At 40.7% G+C, this 22,023-nt stretch overlaps 1 protein-coding gene across 1 annotated transcript in view; it reads right to left on the bottom strand.

Moving 5' to 3' along the window:
* Positions 1 to 22,023, bottom strand: part of PRTG (protogenin) — a 182,738-nt gene that overhangs the window by 88,339 nt on the left and 72,376 nt on the right. The window contains exons 3-6 of the mRNA XM_068272524.1: positions 9,361 to 9,505; positions 6,553 to 6,686; positions 5,621 to 5,758; positions 5,374 to 5,532 (exon numbers count right to left, since the gene is read on the bottom strand). Coding sequence (XP_068128625.1) covers positions 5,374 to 5,532; positions 5,621 to 5,758; positions 6,553 to 6,686; positions 9,361 to 9,505 — 576 coding nt within the window. The remainder of the gene's footprint in view (positions 1 to 5,373; positions 5,533 to 5,620; positions 5,759 to 6,552; positions 6,687 to 9,360; positions 9,506 to 22,023) is intronic.

The following is a 22,023-nucleotide window of genomic DNA, read 5'->3' on the forward strand; positions in this document are numbered from 1 at the left end:
GGAGGTGCTGCCGCTCTCTCTCCGTGTCAGAGCGGTCAGCTGTTTGGTGGGGAGAATATATTGGCACCTGGTCCTGGTGGGGAGAGGGGGGTCGGGCAGACATAGGCATGCTCTGCATGCTAAGCAGTATCAGATATGCGGCTTTGCGTCCGGAGCGGGGAAAAAGGTTACATTGTAAAAAAATTAGATTGATTTTAAAGTTCTGCATTGGCTTTTTGGTTCACTGAAATACTAAATAAAACATTGCAATACAGATTTAAATTTCAATTTGGGGGCTAACAGTTACTCTTTAAAACAATAACAATAAACAGGACTTTGTGTTTCACCTCTAAATGGATATGTGGGCACAATCTGAATGGATCTAAGCTTAGCCTAGATCTGTTGACATGCCTGTTTGTCTACTATCCTCAATTCCCTGAATGTGATAATTTTAGATCGCAGTGTGAACTCAACCTTAGTTTAAAATATACAGTACAAACCAAAAGTTTGGACACACCTTCTCATTCAAAGAGTTTTCTTTATGTGCATGACTATGAACATTGTAGATTCACACTGAAGGCATCCACACTATGAATTAACACATGTGGAAGTATAGTACATAACCAAAAAGTGGTTATCCTCCAGGCTGTGTAAGGGCTATTTGACCAGGAAGGAGAGTGATGAGGTGATGCGCCAGATTACCTGGCCTCCACAGTCACCAGGCCTGAACCCAATCGAGATGGTTTGGGGTGAGCTGGACCGCAGAGTGAAGGCAAAAGGGCCAACAAGTGCTAAGCATCTCTGGGATCTCCTTCAAGACTGTTGGAAGACCATTTCAGGTGACTACCTCTTGAAGCTCATCAAGAGAATGCCAAGAGTGTGCAAAGCAGCAATCAAAGCAAAAGGTGGCTACTTTGAAGAACCTAGAATATGACATATTTTCAGTTGTTTCACCATTTTTGGTTATGTACTATACTACCACATGTGTTAATTCATAGTTTGGATACCTTCAGTGTAAATCTACAATGTTCATAGTCATGAAAATAAAGAAAACTCTTTGAATGAGAAGGTGTGTCCAAACTTTTGGTCTGTACTGTATATATGTGTATATATATATATATATACTATATATATATATATACTATATATATATATATACATATATATATATATATATATATATATATATATATATATATACTATAACTAATTAGTCCAAAATATAATTATGCTTTTGTGAGAATCCGCTTAGCTGCCTGTGCAGGCAGGCAGCCTTTTGACCATTGTTTGGGTTTGCATGCTGCAGGACTCTGGAAAGAAGAGCTTCTGTCAGTTTTGCAGCTTGTGCTTGCAGAGGAATTTGCATACGTTGTCATGCAATTTGCCTGGCCACATTCATTGGAGGCGTGTACTATAAGTACTATGTCTTTCCCACAATGCTTGGCAGGTCATAAGGAGTCTTCCTGTGAAACACTCTGGAGAGTGTCAGCCATGCTCTTTGTTTGAAGATCAGCTTAGAGTAATTCCTGGAAACTGTGCTAGGCAGATTCCCTAATGCAGTTAGGATTGTTTATCTGTTTGTTTGTTCTGTTGCTGTTGTCCTGTCTCAGCGGTGGTCGACAGGAAATGGTTCTGATCTCTGTTCTTGGAGTATAGCTGGTGCAACAGTTGCTACCAGCTATCTCTTCTGTTCTGTCTCCTGGGATCGCGCTAGCCACTTTTCGCTAGCGCTGTGGATCCTTCTGTTCTGTCTCCTGGGATCGCGCTAGCCACTTTTCGCTAGCGCTGTGGATCCTTCTGTTCTCTCTCCTGGGATCGCGCTAGCCACTTTTCGCTAGCGCTGTGGATCCTTCTGTTCTGTCTCCTGGGATCGCGCTAGCCACTTTTCGCTAGTGCTGTGGATCCTTCTGTTCTGCTACTCTGTACCTGGATCGCGCTAGCCACTTTCGCTAGTGCTGTGGATACTATCTCTCGCTTGTCCCTGTTTTCGTGTGTCTGTCTTGTCTGCTACGGATGCTTGCTGGAGGCTCGGTGAGGTAACCATTAAGCAAGCGCTCGCGTCCTCTGTTACATGTTTGTCTTGTTTTGGTTAGTTAGGCGTGCTTGTCTCTATTGTGCTTATCACGTGGAGACCGCGCACGAACGCGTGCACTGTTGCGAATGAGTGCGGTGTTCGCGTTCAGTTAACGTTTGTTATTTTCCTTGTTATTCTCATTGTATTATTTGCTGTGCCTTTGCTAACCTCGTATTCTGTTCTGATCTGCCTTGTGTCACTTCTGGTGATCGCACCTCTCGCGTTCCTATTTCATATCTGCTGTTGTGTGTGCACTGTTGCGGGGTGGCGACTAGGTTGGCGCACACACATACAACCTGTCCCTTTGCTCGTTCTCATTCGCAATTGCCTCTCTTGCGATTGCGTTCTGCGCTTCGTACAATTCCTGTCTGGCATTTGTGGAGGTACAGAGGATTGGTTCCTTTGCACTCCCCAGCGCCATCTGCCGACAGGAATTTCCCTCTACAGGTGCGTAGCATCTTTTGCTGGGTGCCTGCAAATATACGCGTGTGGAGGATTTCCGCCATGTCAGCGCACGCTTTGTGCGCTGATTATGGAGAAAGTTCCACAATCGTTACAGTATGAACAGCCCAACCCAAAACCCCAGTGTAGACGGAATTTCCGATTTGTACGATTTTGTCGAATATGGCTCTTGTACCTTTAAGAGATTTAAAAATCTTGAACCTGAATCAGCAGACGAGTTTTTGTCTGAGTGCACTAAACTGTTAGCGAACCCTGAATTCCAATGCACCCCAGTGTCTACCTGGGACTCCCAAATGGTCTACATTCTGTTGGGGGGCGAAATGTCAATGTGGGCTTATGATGTGTTAGATCATACCACCCTGAGTCAAAGACCGGTGGAATTCTTGGCCTTTTTAATTCACAATTGGCTGAGGTTACCTCAATTACCATACCCCCTTAATGAGTTGTTGTCAGCAGCTCAATCAGCTGTTCCATCTACTCTTTCATCCAAAAAGCAGCCATCCAGAGCTGCTAAGTCTAAACGTAAAAGATCTAGGAAGACTTCCCAGCGGAAAAATCCGTTGCCCATAGCAACTACAAATAAATTAGTTCTGTAAACTCTGAAGTAGGGGAAGCACTTGAATGTGATGATTTCAGAGAGACTTCTCAGTCTCAGGTTTCGTTGCCCCAATCCAAAGCTTATGTGGATCCTATTATAGGTAGGATCGCACACTATATTAAAGCAGTTAAAAAATCTGTTCTTGTTCCTGAACTCCACCCCTATGGAGATTATCTGGATACTGGCCTGTTTGAACCCCCATTTGCTTCCTGGGATGTTGGGGCCTTGCTGGAAGAATTCGATTTTGATTGGAAAGCCTTTTGCGATTTTTACATCGCAAAAAGCGAAAATGTCTTCAATGCTTGTCTCGATTCAATGTACCTTCTGATTGATTTCGATGAATGTGACAAGGATGATGTGGATCTGGTGATTTATGTGTGGCAGACGATTTTGGATGAGTTGCACACACACCAACCAATTGATTCCAATAAAGAGACATCGTTGTCGGATGATTGTTCCTGCCTTTCTGGGGAAAAGCATGTGAGTCTTGACTTTGTGCAATCTGAAATGAATGAGTGTGCCGCTGTGGTTGATTCCTGTGCGAATCCTGAAGGATTCGCTCCTGACAGTGTGCAGTTTTAATCTGTGCGATCTGATGCCTGTTTCTCGGATGTTCCTGCAGATTGTGATCGGCATGAGTCTGCCGGTTTCCTCAAGGATGTGTGGGATCCTTTTTCATTTAGAAACAGATCTTTGAGATCTTCCGTCTGTGACCCTGCTATGGGGAAAATTTCTCGACTATGCAGCGTCAAAATGTAAAATTAATATGCTTAATAAAGTTTATCCTGTTGATGTCACTATTTCTTCTGCAAATGAGTCTCTGTCTCACCCTGTTCACACCTGTAAGGACCCATTGCCTGATGACAGTTACCCCAGTGTTTCGGTCCTAGATGCCTTGCAGTCTGCTCCGCAGATCGCGGAGGTTTGCGCTATGGAAGCATCAGTTTCACAACCTAAAGTGAATTTTGATTCGCAGGTTTTGCGTTCTGATTCCTCGGATTCGACATTGTTAGCCGAATCTAAGAGTGAGACAGCGCTTCGGTTTTGCGAATCTGATGTTAAACCTTCTTTGCCTTATTCAGAGACTTTTTCTCTGAACCTGCCCTGTACCATGAATGAAAACATGTTTTCCTTTCACACTGACGTTTGTGAGCCCCTTTCTTGCTTTGAGGGAAGTGCTGATTCTGCACCCTGTACTCTGGATGAGTCAATGTGGCCTTGTTTAGAATCCCCTGCAGTGTTTCTAGAGGCTCGTCTAGGTATTGCCACTATACTCACCTGTTTTTCTGCAGTTTTGGAGTTACAAGCTAGTTTGACTGCCACACAGGATTCTGGGTACAGTGAGAATGAAGTTAGGGAGTCAGTGTGTGTTCCAGTAAATATTCCTGTACATCCCGCCAATTATGATGAAGTTCAGTCTGACTCCCTAACTTCATTCTTACTGTGGATCCTTCTGTTCTGCTACTCTGTACCTGGATCGCGCTAGCCACTTTCGCTAGTGCTGTGGATCCTATCTCTCGCTTGTCCCTGTTTTCGTGTGTCTGTCTTGTCTGCTACGGACGCTTGCTGGAGGCTCGGTGAGGTAACCATTAAGCAAGCGCTCGCGTCCTCTGTTACATGTTTGTCTTGTTTTGGTTAGTTAGGCGTGCTTGTCTCTATTGTGCTTATCACGTGGAGACCGCGCACGAACGCGTGCACTGTTGCGAATGAGTGCGGTGTTCGCGTTCAGTTAACGTTTGTTATTTTCCTTGTTATTCTCATTGTATTATTTGCTGTGCCTTTGCTAACCTCGTATTCTGTTCTGATCTGCCTTGTGTCACTTCTGGCGATCGCACCTCTCGCGATCGCGTTCCTATTTCATATCTGCTGTTGTGGGTGCACTGTCGCGGGGTGGCGACTAGGTTGGCGCACACACATACAACCTGTCCCTTTGCTCGTTCTCAATCGCAATCGCCTCTCTTGCGATTGCGTTCTGCGCTCTGTACAATTCCTGTCTGGCATTTGTGGAGGTACAGAGGATTGGTTCCTCTGCACTCCCCAGCGCCATCTGCCGACAGGAATTTCCCTCTACAGGTGCGTAGCATCTTTTGCTGGGTGCCTGCAAATATACGCTTGTGGAGGATTTCCGCCGTGTCAGCGCACGCGTTGTGCGCTGATCACGGAGAAAGTTCCACAATCGTTACAGCTTTATAACAAAGTAATAACAGTAATAATAATAATAATAAAAATACACAACAAATCAATACAACCATAATCTTACCCAGAACAACAAGGTTAGCCATTGCCACTGTGAAGTTCCGTGTTCCTGGTGTTGTTGCTCGACAGTTATATACACCCGCATGTTGTACCTTCACATTGGATATAACAAGGTTGCCATTTCCCAAAACTCTTGTGTTGAAGACATCAATAGGTTTTTGGTCTGGAAAATAATCCGTTTTTATATTTATGCCTTTATAAAACTGCATAAATTAACACATTCTACTGTGTGCAGAAAATAAAGTCCTTACCAAGCCTACTCCATGACACTATAGGTTTGGGGTTTCCTGTAGCCACACACTCCAATGTAACGGTCTGGTGCATGGAGACTGTCGTGTTGTGAGGTGGGGCTATGATAACTGGCCGCTGGAAGGACTGTGCCAGTGCTGCTAAGGAAGAAAAACAACTGCTGATTTACCAAGCATTTTCCATACTGCTATATTTAATAGACTGATTACTGGTACTTCAGAGAAAAAAAATGAAACAAAAATAAAATAAAATAAACCAACAACTGTAAAGCCGGAGCAATGTCATTTTCTCCTGTCCATCATGTTTTCCTACCGCGTCATCATGTTTCTGTGGTGTGCATGCGCAGTTCTATTTAAAGCCAAATGCACAGGTATCAACAGCCTCCATCACACAGCGCTGCGGAATATGTTGGCACTTTATAAATACAATAAATAAATAAAATCACCCCCTAGGTGTCCAAACTGCACATGCTTCATATTGTGTTTCTGCTGTTTCTCCGTCCACAGTATTTAGTACACCCTCATGCCCACATAGCCTGTGTCTCTGCCCTCATAGCCTCTGTCTCTGCCTTTACTCTGCCTCCACTGCTATCGGGCATATTCAAATGGACTGAATGCACAACAAAAACTTGAAGCATAGTAAGTGGGCAGGTTAAAGACTGCTGTGGGCAGAGTAACTATTTATGTCTTCCCCAAAAAGCAGCACAAAGTGACTAGAAGAAGCCGTGTATGCCCACCCTCATTATGGGAACATCTTTACATTTATGGCACAGCACTGCTCTATTACCTAGGGCAGCAGTAAAGCAGAAAATATGACATTGCACCTCCAATAGAATATTCAAATCAACTGAAGTCTTTCCTGACAAATGTTTCAACAGGCGATGTGTCCTCCCTGTTGAGGAATTTCGTTTGCATGGTTTCTGTGAGGTACATACCAGGTACAACTGTCAGCATGGCTTCAGCACTCTTTCTCCTGGTTGATATAGAGGTAGCTACACATCTGTAATTTCCAGCATCCTTCTTTGTGACGCCGTAGATCTGAAGAACTCCTTTTGATAGGACCGTTATTCTTAAAATGAACACAAACAGTATTATTTCTACTACACAGTAAATAAAGACTTTTTTTCAGCACAGGAAACCAATAAACCGATACATATACATTATTTAAAAAGACAATATAACGTAATATGGAGGCCGTCATTGCCCACTCTTCTAAAAAAAATAAATGAAATAAAAAAGCTTTACTTTTTGAGGCAGGGATCTAGAACAAGCATTCAGAATGGAATCCGACCCTGATTTGTGTAGTTGCTCCAGGTCACTGACCCAGATAGGATTAGCGTAACTACTAAGCAACTAGCATTTTCAGATGGAGGTCTCCCATGGCAGTCTGCATGCTGCTTATAGCACAGACTTCACTTACAGAGAATGTGCAGTTTTTTTTTCTCAACTTACTTGAAATTATTGTAAACATTTTGCACAAGATTCTCCTATTGAATGTTGCTAGTTTTAATACTATTATATTATTATATTAATATATTTGTATTTTTTTTTTACAGAATAGAACCTCTTATCAATGACAACCATTATGCCCACATACTATTTAGGCTGAATGAAAAAGGAACTTTTCTGCTAGGTTCGGGGAGTTCTCAGTTCAGCCCAGGGTTCTGCTGTACAAACATCCATACAAATAAAACGTAATAATTTAAACAACGTATTCCCACTGAAATGAATGGAAGTGTCTGTAGTCATGTTCCACAAGCAAGTGAATAATGAGACCTGCTTGTGTCTAATATTAGGCATACACTATTACATTAGTTGAAGCTGAGGTATTATCTACTATCTTGCAGAATTAGATATAAGAAGAGATTTTAGCAGATATCTTGTCTACATCAATACACCGCCGCAGTCACTAACTTTGTACTACCAGATGAATTACAAAGCTATACAAACATCACTCGTTCACTGCTGCCACCTATACCCCCACCACCACCAGAATTGATCGGGTAAACAATAGGCATGTCTAATTAGCATTTGATCAATAAATTGCATCATAATATCAATCATTAGGCCATATTTGTAATAGTTTAGCTGTTAGCTTCTATGTAAAAACACTAAACCAATCATCTAACAAGTAATCTTTAAAAAAAGATGTTTATGCATATTAACACTAAATTATTTTCACCCTTGTATTTGCTATCTATTCGACGTCCAACCAAACTTTCTATGATCCCCAACATTAAGGCTGCTTTCACAGTGGGACGTTACAGGCGCACGTTAGAGCAGCCTGTAAAGCAGCCCAACTCACAGTAATGAAAAATCCATGGGCTGTTCACAGTGCCCACGTTGCGTTACATTGTAACGCTGCGCGTTCTAAAGTGCAGCATGCTGTACGTTATACGCGGTTTTAGCCGCGTTAGACTGTTTTCACATGCTCAGTAATGTTTTTATTGTTTTTTGTGTGCAGGAGAGGAGGAGGGGAGAGTCCGTTATTTTACCTAGCCACATGGCTAATTAATATTCACTGCACTGCAATGCCAGTTCTATTCCTGCTAGCAATGCTTCATATGAATCATTCTCGGTTCTCTGCCTGCTAACAATAATTCATATGAATCATTGCCGGTTCTATTGAACGAAAACGGAGCACCAAGAGCCGCATAACGCGGCTTGATGTAGCGTCCACCTTTAGCACCACCATGCGTTGCATTAGGGGAACGTTATGCGACCTTAACGTCCCCTGCAACCCAACGTCCCACTGTGTAAGAGCCCTAACTGTTTACTGCTATGGGCCCACTTTCTTGGGGACATGTCATAGAGCAACTGAGACCTGGTTGAGCAGGGTTGCTGATGGATAATGTGCAGAGATCCAGTAGGACAATGCTGAATCCCATTGGTTCATGTCAGCCTGTATTTGTGCTAGCCATTATGTGACAAGGGAAGCGAATCTCTGTGGCTAGTTCCTGTTCTCAGCCCAACACAGGAAATGTGACCATTCAAACCAGCAAGCAATGTGCCAGAAAGAAACAATGTAATATTTTGTATTTTCCTCATTTAAATTACTGTAGCATGTTAAAACATCTAAATTATGGTACTAAATATTATAGAAAAACAAAAACAGGAAGGCATTACAAAAAAAAAAAAATCACATTTAAGGTAAAGTAAATGGGAATTGCTACAAAAAAAAAATAAAAAATGAAGCAGATACTTACCTAAGGAGAGGGAAGGCTCTTGTTCCATTAAGGCTCCATTAAGTGCTCACTTCCCTTTGAATCCCCCACCGCAGGGGACTTTGGAAGTCTTTGGGAGCAGAGTCCTCCCAAAAACAGGCAGCTCCATACCTCACATGCGCAAGTGCACGAGAGAGGGTGCTCAAGCGGGCACAGTATGGAGCTCTCAGGGCCCCCAAAGACTTTCAAGCCTCCTCTGGCTGCAGCGAGAGCAGTATTTGACCAAATTGGTTGAATACTGCTACTGGGAAGACACCGCTGGACGGGGACTGAGAGAGGAGCAGAAAGGCTCTATAGGACCCAGAGCCTTCCCTCTCCTTAGGTAAGTATCAGCTTAATTTTTTTTAGCAGTTCCCCTTGACTTAAAGGACACTGAGATCCACTTATTTCCTTAGAGTTTATCTGTTTTGAGTTCTGTGTTATTATCAGAGCAACTCCTAGCTAACATTGATTACCTTTTTGGTATGACAGCTGCCATGTTGTAATACATTATGGTTACTCTCAAAACTGCACACTTACCTGTCCAGGGCAAGAGGAAGAGCAGTACGATTTACTTCCCATGTAATAACAGCTGGAGGATTTGCAGTTATCTTACAAGAAAATCGAGCCACCCCTCCTTCTCGGACTCGTATTGAAGCTGGTTGCTCTTCAAAGGCAGACATACCTATTATAGAAAATTACAGCTTATTTATAATACACTTATTTATTAAAATAATAATTTTATTGTCTTATTATGCACTTGATATCAATATATATTGTACAATTATATAGCATAATACAGGGTGGTGCAAAAAAGTGTGTACGGCTGCCTAATCATGGGTATCCAGATTGTCTCTGTGCGCCGCCATTTTGGATTAATTGACCGCTGCACCTGCATTTTCTGCTGTAAGGCTCAAATAACTGTAAATGCAGATAGGCTCACGGGGAGTGGCCGACCAGCGCCAGCCCCTACACTCGTGCTTGTGGCAGGAAGCTGGGACGGTCTTTTGGGCACCACCGAGTAACAATAGACCTAATTTACTTTGAAATCAATCAAGCTAGCTTTTCTGCCCTTCAGTTATGAAATGTTCATGTGCATGTTCAGTTATAAACAGTGCAAAATATGATTACGGGATAGCCATGTCACACGATTCCATTTATACAGTGGGCCCCGACTTTCACCATTTAAGTGTAATTTTCCTCACTTAGAGGTAGCTTATGCTTTCAACTGGACAGAAGAAGGCCTTTAGCAAAAATATAATCTTGAATCAAAAACAAACTGAGCGTGTCAAATTAAGAAACCACAGACTTTATATAATTTATTTGGAAGTAGAATGCTAAAAACAAAAACAAAAAAACTGTTGGATACCCGTCCCTCATCTGACCATTTAAAAAAAACAGGTCCTTTCAAGTTTGAGCGAAAGTCAAGGGAGACACATTACAGTCTTGCACACAAAACTCATGGCCAGTAAAAAACAGGGTAATATGTACACCTGAAGCCAGCCTAATGTGAGAAATAAGTAATAATAATGCAGCAAGAGATTTAATACAAATCTGTCTGTTCAAAGAGTCCATGTATAATGCATTGTTTCTTGTATGATTGAAATGTGCCTTCAAGCAATTCATATGGTAATTGCCATGTGTCCTTTATACTTGCTTTCTAAGCATAACATATCAGATAATTATCAGGCGGATAATTACTGCATGCTGATTAATACAAGCTGATATAGTTAAAATGTAGAATATTGTGGCAATCCTTTTTGAAATTAGTGTCTTTCTTCTTTCAGATGTTTTAGCTTCCGAGCTCATTGTACTGAGTGGTGTACTTAGTGAAAATGTAATCTGAAGAATAACTGTATCTTTTGTCACAGAACAATCTGCTACGCCACCTTCTGAGTCAGTGCTGACATTAATGTAAAACCCAGACTGTAAAAGCAATGTTATGATGAGGAGAGCAAACTATAAAAAGGCCTAGATCAAAGTCATTCACTGTGTTATGTTGTTCCTGAAAACAATCCCCTTCACAACACCATAAATGTAATTGCTTTTTTATTAGGAGTTTAACCCTTACTTTTAGTACGGAGGTAGTTCTCGAGTTTACAACCTGGAGAAAACAACACCAGCTATTGTGTTGAATGTCCCACCCCAAGGCTTCTGAAACCACATTCATGCCACCTGTGCTTCCTACATGCCTTACAGATGTGTACAGATTAGCTAGTATTGCAAGTGGAAATGGGCAAACAAGATGTGCTTGAAGATGGCATCAGGATTCTGTGTTCCAATTACTTTATGCCTGACCAAATGATATACAGTATAATGTCAATGATAAAACGTACAGGGAATGAAAAAGAGACAAGCCACTCATCAATTTTACTTTCAATTATGCAAAGTCAGATTTACAACAGCTTAAGTGCAACACCTCCTGCACTTTTTTTTTTACTATGGTTTTACGAGAGAGAGAAAAGCGTACTAACAGTTTCCCAGTTTTCTCTATCTCTGTTCCCCTCTTTATATTATAGAGTAAACATGATAAATGTGACAGTATAAAATGGTACAAGATAGCACAAGCAGAATATCTGCAAATTTACAGAATTTGTACTACGTCATTCATACAGAAAAATATCGGTAATATTTACAGATATTTTACTCTGACCTAACTTCTCCCTATTCTCACACAGAACCCTTCCATGGTGGGCACCTAACCTTAACCCTCCTGCTGGTGGGTGCCTAACCTTAACCCAACCTGGTGGGCAACTAACCTTAACCCACCTCCTAGTAAGTGCCTAACCTTAACCCTTCCTGGTGGGCAACTAACCTTAACCCCCTGCTGGTGGATGCCTAACCTTAACCCCCCTGGTGAGCAACTAACCTTAATCCCCCCTTCCCCAGCAGGCAACTAACCTTTACCCTACCCTGCACCTAACCATAACACCCCCCTTACCCCCCATGGGCACCTAACCTTAACCCCTGGCATTAAGACGTATCCTGTTTTATGCAAACTGTGGCTACAAATAGCGGGCACTAATATTTATAGCCGCAGTTCTGACAGCGGGGGACCCTGGCACCCTCTATTATAGTGGTCACATTTTTAAGCAGGACACACCTTGCACCCTTTTAAACTGCTCCTTATAAATAGCGCTCACAAGATAAAGGTTATAAATACTATTTCTTGTCACTTAAAATAACCATTTCATAATGCCTCCAAAACTCAGTACAGCTCAATTAAACTGCAACTGGAAGTTTTTGAATTCTCTCCAAAACCCCACACCAATTTACAAAGCCCTATTGTAAAATTGTAATATACTGAAGAGTTATGATTTTTTTTCTGCTACTGAAGTGTTTCCCCCTTTCTTGTTGGTCTCTCTTCATTCCTTACCATTACTATGCAGATCTTTTCAGCACTTCAGAAAACACTGAATACAAAGGAAGAACTTGTCAAGAGCCCATTCTAATAGCAATTTCCATAAGGTTGACCATCTTGCATCTTACAGCAAGCCTTAAATCAATAATGGAAGAATACAGTATAGAATTTCTAATCAGGGACTCATTTTAATTAAAGAGGATCTGTACTGTCCGATTTGTACAATAAAAAAACATACCAATCGAGTCACTCCGATCTCCTGGGTCCCTCTTTGCCTTTTACGCCGCTCCCCGCCACGATCCTGGCTTTTAGGCAGTGTTTACAAACAAAAAACATTACAGCTAACCAGGAAGTGATGTATGCGTAAATATATAGATATACAGACACACACACACACGTAAACTAGTGTGTGTGTGTGTGTATATATGTGTATGTGTATGTGTATGTATGTATGTATGTATGTATGTATGCATGTATGTATGTATGTATGTATGTATGTATGTGTATATATATATATATATATATATATATATATATATATATATATACATATATATATATATATATATATATATATATATATATATATATATATATATCTCATGTTACAGTATACTACCAGTTTATGCACTTCAGTCTGGGATTAGTAACAGTTTCTCAGCATGTGACAGGCAGCTCCCTTCCCCCTCAGCCTCACAAACTGCATCACAGACAAGGTGAAACTGAGAGCAGGGACGCTGTATGTGAGGAATAAACAAAGCACACAGAGCCTGGAGGGGGCGGGCATAACTTGTCCCTATTACAACAGAGACAGCCCATTCCTCCCTGGGTCGACAAAGCTTGACAAAGAAAAGAAGATTAGTTATATTAAAAGGCTGCAGTAATCCAGACCACATTAGAACATGTATAGGAACTTATAGGATAGAAGAAATAAGGCTGAAAATTTTGTTACAGAGTCTCTTTATTGTTTACAAACTTACCATGCAGGTGAATATTGATCGGTCTTGCACATGTAACAACAACCATATGCGACTTAATACTAAGTTCTAACTTACAAATGGCAAGTAGATAATGGTATATTTTAACATTAGGGTAACCCTCCTTCCATCAACATGCTAATCCACTTTGTAGTTTACAAATCAAAACAGCTTAAACGCAGTTGTTACTTCCCAAATCTGTCAGACTGTATTACTTGCCAATGCATTCCAAAGTTGTTGTTTTCTCATCCATTACTGCTTGCAAGGCCTTGGGGAATGAGTCCAACAAGAAAGCATATCAGATTTCACATTCAACTTGAGTGAGTCTGATAATGGATACTCACTTCCAACTCAGTGCAGGAAACAGATTAATCCTATGCCTGCATAATGATGGTCATACTGCCCAGAGCAAAAGTGGCATACGGAAACTGCCAAGACCCACCACAATCCATTATATAACTTAAACAACACTGTGAAACTAGCTTGTGCAGGTAAAGTATACCTATAGTAACAAACAATAGACAAACTATCTCCAGAGCAAACATTTACTCTTTTCTCCCTTTTGTTTGTGATTCCAATTCTAGTTACATGAGTGATACTTAGGTTATGGGGGACAGAGTTAACCCTGTAAAAAAATATATAATTACATGCTGCCACTGGGGCAAAAAGAGAGGGCAAATCTTATGAACTGTAACAGCAAAAACAGAAAACCTGCCAGAGGTTTTAACCCTTCCCCACCCTGTACAAAAGTAAAAGTAATTTTGTTTTTACTTTAAAGCAGGATTGTCACTATAAAAATCAAATTTCAACAGCAACTGGTCTGAGTGTATTAACTGCTTGCCGACCGCGTCCCGCCGATGGGCGTGGCCGCAGTAGTAGCCCCAGGATCGCCTAACGCCGATTGACGTAAAGTCCTGGGGCAGCAGTTTGCAGGAGATCGCGCGCAGATCTCCTGCTTCAGTCTCCAAGCGAGACTGTTAGACGGCATAACCACCGTCTATTTACATGTACAGCACTGCGATCTACAGCAGCACTGTGCTGGGGACAGCCGTGTGACACGGCTGTTCCTTTGTGTCCCGATCGCTGTGATAGGCTGGCCAGGGGAGAGAGGGTGGGTGGTAAAAAAAATAAAAAATACGTATATTTATTAATTAAAAAAAACAATAAATATTTATTTTAAAAAATAAAACAAACCTGGGGGATCATATGGTTTGGAGTTATCACATGCCTTAGGAGCACTGGCCCTTTAATTGCCATTACCAACCAATTGCATGCTCTGGGTTCTTTTTATCTATAAAATATTCCTCCTCTTCCCTTTATTTCCCTGCATAGCTGCCTAGCTGAAACATGATCCTCTGCTGACTTGTGTTTACAAGCAAGGCTGAGGTAACTTAACGATTGGAGGAGAAAAGAAAAAAAAAAGTTAAGGGAAGAAATGACATCAGTATTTAGCCTCAAACTGTGAGCAAAAGACATGGTTCCTACCAGGAACAGAATTTTCTTAATTTACTATATAAATTCACTGAATTCAAAACGTGGATAGTACAATACATGTGTTATGTAAGTAGATCAAGTATTTATCTACTTATAGATGTGTTTTTCCCCCCTGGCATAGTACGGCTAATCCTACCACTTTAACAATTCCTTCTCTTCTCTGTAAGGCCCAGTTCACACGGGCGTTAAATGCGCAGTTGCTTAAATGGTCAGCGCATTTTAAATGTTGGTACTGTCTTTTCCTGTCATTTCCGCGATTTATGGGAACCAAAAAAGGACCGACCAAATGAAGGGAACCGAAGCCAAATGCTTCTCTGCTCACTCGCAGAGAAGTGTTTAGCATCAGCTAAAAACAAAGCCGCAGAGAGCCTACCTGGACCGGACCTAAAGAAAGGGGAATGATATGTTTTTGCTAAACAAAACTAGACAATAACTAGTGCTTTCAAAGGTCTAAAAGTTCTCAGTGATAATTGTCCATTGACCCCCTTAAAAAATGTCAGTGGTTTTGACTGTCTATCACTCCATTGAATACCGGTAATAAACTAAAAGTATTGTGTGAAAATGCACTTAAAAAACACAATACAGCAAAACTGTATTATGAAAATATGCAAAATGAGCTAAATTTTGACAGTATATACAAGAGGGCTTGATGTGGTAACGACTGAAAGCATTCAATGAATCCCCCATATAAACCATATAAACACCTCTACTTAGTCTAGATGAGAGCAGTATGAGTGCATGCAGCAAATGTCAAGATGCTCACAGGCAATCAGGAACAATCATGCTGGAGTGAGCATCAGAATCTGATCACCCACTGTAACATATCTATTTCACACCAGCAGCAGCAATTCCTCACACTTCAGTTTAATTCTCTAGCCAGCAAAACTGAAGACTAGATGGAATGTCGTCAGTGCATAGTTACATAGTTATTTTGGTTGAAAAAAGACATACGTCCATCGAGTTCAACCAGTATAAAAGTACAACACCAGCCTGCTCCCTCACATATCCCTGTTGATCCAGAGGAAGGTGAAAAAACCCTTATAAGGTACGGTCCAATTAGCCCCAAAAGGGAAAAAATTCCTTCCCGACTCCAGATGGCAATCAGATAAAATCCCTGGATCAACATCATTAGGCATAACCTAGTAATTGTAGCCATGGATGTCTTTCAACGCACGGAAAGCATCTAAGCCCCTTTTAAATGCAGGTATAGAGTTTGCCATAACGACTTCCTGTGGCAATGCATTCCACATCTTAATCACTCTTACTGTAAAGAACCCTTTCCTAAATAAATGGCTAAAACGTTTTTCCTCCATGCGCAGATCATGTCCTCTAGTCCTTTGAGAAGGCCTAGGGACAAAAAGCTCATCCGCCAAGCTATTATATTGCCCTCTGACGTATTTATGCATGTTAATTAGATCCCCTCTAAGGCGTCTTTTCTTTAGACTAAATAAACCCAGTTTATCTAACCTTTCTTGGTAAGTGAAACCTTCCATCCCACGTATCAATTTTGTTGCTCGTCTCTGCACTTGCTCTAAAACTGCAATATCTTTTTTGTAATGTGGTGCACAGAACGGAATTCCATATTCCAGATTTGGCCTTACTAGAGAGTTAAACAGGGGCAATATTATGCTAGCATCTCGAGTTTTTATTTCCCTTTTAATGCATCCGAAAATTTTGTTAGCTTTAGCTGCAGCGGCTTGGCATTGAGTATGATTATTTAACTTATTGTCGATGAGTACACCTAAGTCCTTCAAGTTTGATGTCCCCAACTGTATCCCATTTATTTTGTATGATGCTAGACCATTGGTACGAACAAAATGCATGACTTTACATTTTTCAATGTATTTTTGTATTTTTCAATATGCCATGTATGTGCCCATATAGCCATCCTATCTAGATCCTGTTGCAATATGACACTATCTTCCTGAGAGTTGATGATTCTGCACAATTTTGTATCATCTGCAAAAATAGCAACATTGCTCACTACTGCATCTACTAGGTCATTAATAAATAAATTGAAGAGCACTGGACCCAGAACAGACCCCTGTGGTACCCCACTGCTAACAATCTCCCATTTTGAGTATGATCCATTGACCACAACTCTTTGTTTTCTGTCCATTAGCCAGTTCCCTATCCATGCACACAGACTCTTCCCCAGTCCTTGCATCCTCAACTTTTGCACCAGACTTTTGTGGGGAACAGTGTCGAAGGCCTTTGCAGAGTCCAAGTATATCACATCTACAGCATTCCCAATATCCATATTAGCATTCTCTACCTCATAAAAGCTGAGCATGTTAGTCAAACAGGACCTGTCTTTAGTAAACCCATGTTGATGCTGAGAAATAAGATTATTTTCTACTATGAAGTCATGTATAGTATCTCTTAGTAACCCCTCAAATAGTTTGCATACAACTGATGTTAAGCTTACAGGTCTACAATTTCCTGGATCTGATTTTTTGCCCTTCCTAAATAATGGGAAAACGTGGGCTGTACGCCAATCCACTGGGACTCTGCCAGTTGAAAGAGAGTCACAAAAGATAAGATAAATTTGCAATTGCTACTGAGCTGGATGAGTTACATTTGACAAACTGCTTACAGTAACTCTACATGTCACTACAGCCATTAAACTAATAAGCAAATACTTGTTAACATTTAACAGGCATAATGAACTTGTATTGCGCTGAACTCTGCATATTTCATTCAAGGACAAGTCATTCGATAATGGATGCCAAGAAACACAAACATAACAATGACAAAGAAAAATAGCACATAAAGTGTAAGAATATGATGATACCTGGACTAGCACCATACTTAATGAATATACTGTGTATCAGAAGTTGTAAACACTTTCAAAGTTCAGATATATTCTGGTGACATATTCTACACGTTCCATATTGGTTTTACATAAATTAAGGGGGGGGGGGGGGAGTATTTAATCCCCTGCTGATTTTACTCGGTTGCCCTCTGACCAATAAATGAGAATCAGTCTATAATAGTAATGGTAGGTTTATTGCAGCTGTGAGAGACAAAAGAACCCTCAAAAGCCCAGTGCACCAAAGTCAGAGCTTGATGTGCATTTTGATGTGTGAAATAAATATTTGATCCCCTATTAACCAGCAAGATTACAGGTTCCCGGGTGTCTTCACTGTATGCAGGTAATGAGCTGAGATAAGGTAGTATATATATATATATATATATATATATATATATATATATATATATATATATTTATATATATATATTATACTTATGATCTGTCAGTCATCTACTCTTACTGTGCCCAGGGCCAGGCTAGTTTTCATGGGAAGACCCATCCAAGAGCTTTGTGTTCTGCTCTGAGGCTGGGCTCATTTTTTAGGAAGATCCTCTTCCAAGGCCTTCTCCTTACAACTATGAAGAAAATCACCTCTTTGCCCACTGCCAATGTTGTAATACGCTTTTTGGAGAGAACAAACCAATGTATGACTAATACATTTTACTAAACCAATACCATATATATTGGGAGACAAAAGCCTTAACGTGACTGAGATCAGACATGTGGTGGGCTTTACATACCATTTTGCTACATTTGTCTGCTGTAGTTTTCTTCCACAGGCCAGAACACACTACTAGATATTTGTTTTCTCATGGACTTCAGTAGTAATTTGATCTGTTTGCCTGGCCTATTCTCTATCCCCATGACGGGGCATTTGTGAACAACATTACCCATAAACTAATAGCACTGGTCAACTAACAGAGCCAACACAAGTAAGTGTAGATTAGTATTGGTGCCTTTTCTGATAGGACCAGCCGAGCATATCCATGTTAATTGGTTGTTGGTGTTTGCATTCACTTAACTTTAGAGAGCTATAATAAAGCCCCTACTGCCAGATGAATTGGGGAACGCTCAGTGACGTGGCCTGACGAATGAGTGTTCCCCGATCCATCTTCGTACCCATGGAAACACCAGATGGCATGTGATGGGCGTGAACAAGAGTTCAGAGGATCCCGGCACTTTGCGCAGGAGTTGCAGGGGATCTTAAAGACCCGATCTGCCATGATAGTAGTTCTTGCCACGTGTCTCAAAGCCTGGGCGTGGCCTCAGGCGGAACAGCAGTGGAGACGCAGATGTGCTGAGAGCGGAGGAGGACGTCCTATATTGATATGCGCATAAACTTTCTACAATTGTGAGTGCACTTTTATATGTTTTAATCTTTTAATAAACGGGATTATGCTATGGAACCTTTCTCTCTGAGTTCTTAAGGATACAGCTGGTCCAACCTCAGATCCTTTGACACGGGAGACTACAAACGCATTTGCTGGTCTGTAGCCGGTCAGCCAACCTATCCGGTGAGCGTTTTATGTACTAGTGGTGTGGGGTGCATGGTGATTGCACACACACGGAAGGTGCTGAAGTTGAGCTAAAACCTCACTGGTGGTGGGAGCTGTTTGGAAGTTGCTTTGAAGCAGGATCACGCTATGTCTTTTCCCTTGTTTGTGTAGGACATTTACAGGGGGAAGTTGCTGAGGACCTATGCTGAGTGAATTGTAATGAAACGTGTCTGCTGATATCTATATATGTCAGCCCTTGGACATTGGTGAGAGTATAATATTGTACACCAACCATGCTTATGTTGATGGAAGTAGAGTGAAGTGCTGACACCACTGATAGGTCATTTTTTGGACTGTATAGAAGAAATCTGTGTACTATAGTCCATCTAAGGAGGACATTGAAATTTAGGACATTTTATTATACATGGTATCAGGAGGGAACGCCTACCTGCTACAGTTTATACATTATATCAGGTCTGTGCCGCATAGTGGGAGCGCTGTACGCATACAATAAAGTTATCCAATTAGGGAGGTGATACCCCCAGCGTACATAGCGATCCACTAGGGCGGAGTGGTGATAATCATTTGTGTAAAACCTCAGAGTCAGTCAGGTAAGAGGAGCGCCCATATCACAAAAGTAACAAATTGTAGACCTACTCACACACCCTTGTTTCGAGATCACAGAAATGATCGATTGTTGCACAAAATGTTTTAAAAAAAAATAGCTTAAGAGTCCTGACTGTGTAATAACTTCAGTAAATACAGTATGTTAAATGTATAGTTTGACATAAGAATAGGACAGTATGGACTACAGGCACCAGAACATACTTTACAGAATATTTAAAGCACAACCGAGGTGACATGTGACATGATGAGATAGACATGTGTATGTACAGTGCCAAGCACACAAATAACTAGGCTGGTTTCCTTTTTGTCTTTCTCTGCCTGAAAGTGTTAAACATCAGGTATGCAAGTGACAGTTTCTGCCCGGGTTGGGACTGGGTTGGACTGGGTAAGACTATAGCATAGCCCTCAATTATAAGTAGGTACAGCCATAAAACCCTTTCCTGTCAGTAAATGGCTTCTGAGAGCAGGAAAGAGATAAAAAGGGTCAATAATTCATAGATTTGAGCTCTGGAATACTTCAATGAAGGTGTCATTAAGCAGAGACAGTGAAACAGTAAAAACTTAAAAGCTAGACTTAAATATAAAATAAAACTGCAGGATATCTAAAAAAAAAGTCATTTTTAGGAGAAGGAGGACAGATAATTGTTTTTCTCATCAGTTTATTTTCACCTCGGGTGTCCATTAACTAAGATACAAAACTGATTGCATATTGTACATAAAAAAAATCAGCTGAATATCCCAGTACATGCTATGATGGTAAACTCCACATTGATGCAGGACTGTCAACAATCATGATATACTCACCATATACCATCTTTCTGTTTACTAAATACATTTCCTTTCCAAGCTTCAATGACCTCAATTTTCAGGATCAGTTATGCATTGCCCATCAAGTGTTCAATGCAAATAAAAGCACACTTCTCTTGCAAATTATGAAAGCTCAGATATAAGACTCCTGATGTTCAAATACCGGGGTCTTGAGTTTCATTAATAATAAATGCTATGTGCATAAGATGTGTGTTTTCTCTAAAATTAAATGGACGTCCTCTAGAAGCTCACACGGTAAGCATTCAAATAACCTCTGACAAGCTTAACCTTAATTAAAGGGTTTATACTTCCATGCCTGTGGCAGAACTGTTAGATCTGAAACCCTTTGAGACCTGGAATTAATAGAAAAATGAATAAACAAGCAAATAGATAAAAATCACCTGCCCTTTAATAGCTGTGAAATTGCAATGTATTATTTTATTGCATAAATGTGAGTGGCGGAAGGTTTTAAATAAAGAACACTGACTGCTGAAGCTAACATACTCTAGAGACAGGAACAAGGATAACGTGTACCTGAGCCTTTGAAAAGTCTATAATCAGCATGTTTTAGGGGCCTGCATTAGGATATGCTGTTTCAAAGCATTATTTCTGTCAGCCTTATACGCATTTGGTGTGTCAGTCACCAAACTCTTTTTAAGTCCAGGAAGTTGGGAAAAACCCGCCAGCCACTACAAGAGAAAAACATTTCAAATGATCATCTTAGCACCCCTGTCCACATGGCAATAATTAAAAGGTCAAAGAGCAAAGAGGAAAACGTTGAGAAAAATATTAACTGAAAACAAGCAGCTAATAACTCCCCAGCTCTATACAGCACTACAAAACTTTTATGTAGCTTGCATCACTTTTCTAAGCAGCACAAAAAATGGCATATTGTGGATTTTATTTACAAGAGAAATGTTGTCCCAACTAGGCAAGGGGCGTGCTTACAAATGCAGTATTCAGTTCCTTTTTTTTTTCTTTAAACAAAAAGAATATTTGGCAAAACAAGACTTGTCCAATCTCTAAAAATGTCTCCTTCAGAATTGTTGCTTGAAATATGGATCATAGCAGTAACAGCCTTCTGCCTTATTTTAAGTCAAAAAGCTTCATATCCGGGAATCAGAAGCTTAGCCAAGAATAGAGCTGAGAGTGTGCTGTTAAAACTGCATCATTTCCTCTCAAAAGCCTGATTGCTAAAATTGTGCAAGAAAATGATGATGTCATCAGGACATTCCAAACTATTCGTGTCTGCAGTATTTCAAGCCTCATATAGACACTTATTTAATGTGGCCCTTGGTGACCACTGATCAATCAGAAGGGCAACAATAGGAAGAATGAACACTGTACAGACACACTGCTTGGCTATAGCTGAGCAGCATGTACTGTTCAATGGAGAGAGGAGCAGAGCCAACAGTTGGCAAATGAGCAAGGGGTATCCTGAGGCATAGGGAACAAAAGAACAGAATGGCCTCAATTCACAAAGCATTATCGCATGCAGTAAAGCTAAAAACAACTGATTTGATCAAACATTTCATTAAATGTCAATTAGCAAAGGTTCATGTTAAACTCCAGTATAATGACAGATTTTTGAGGTAACTAATCAACTCACAAGGTAAATACTTCAAT

The sequence above is a fragment of the Hyperolius riggenbachi genome, chromosome 3, assembly GCF_040937935.1.
Source record: "Hyperolius riggenbachi isolate aHypRig1 chromosome 3, aHypRig1.pri, whole genome shotgun sequence".
NCBI lineage: Eukaryota > Metazoa > Chordata > Amphibia > Anura > Hyperoliidae > Hyperolius > Hyperolius riggenbachi.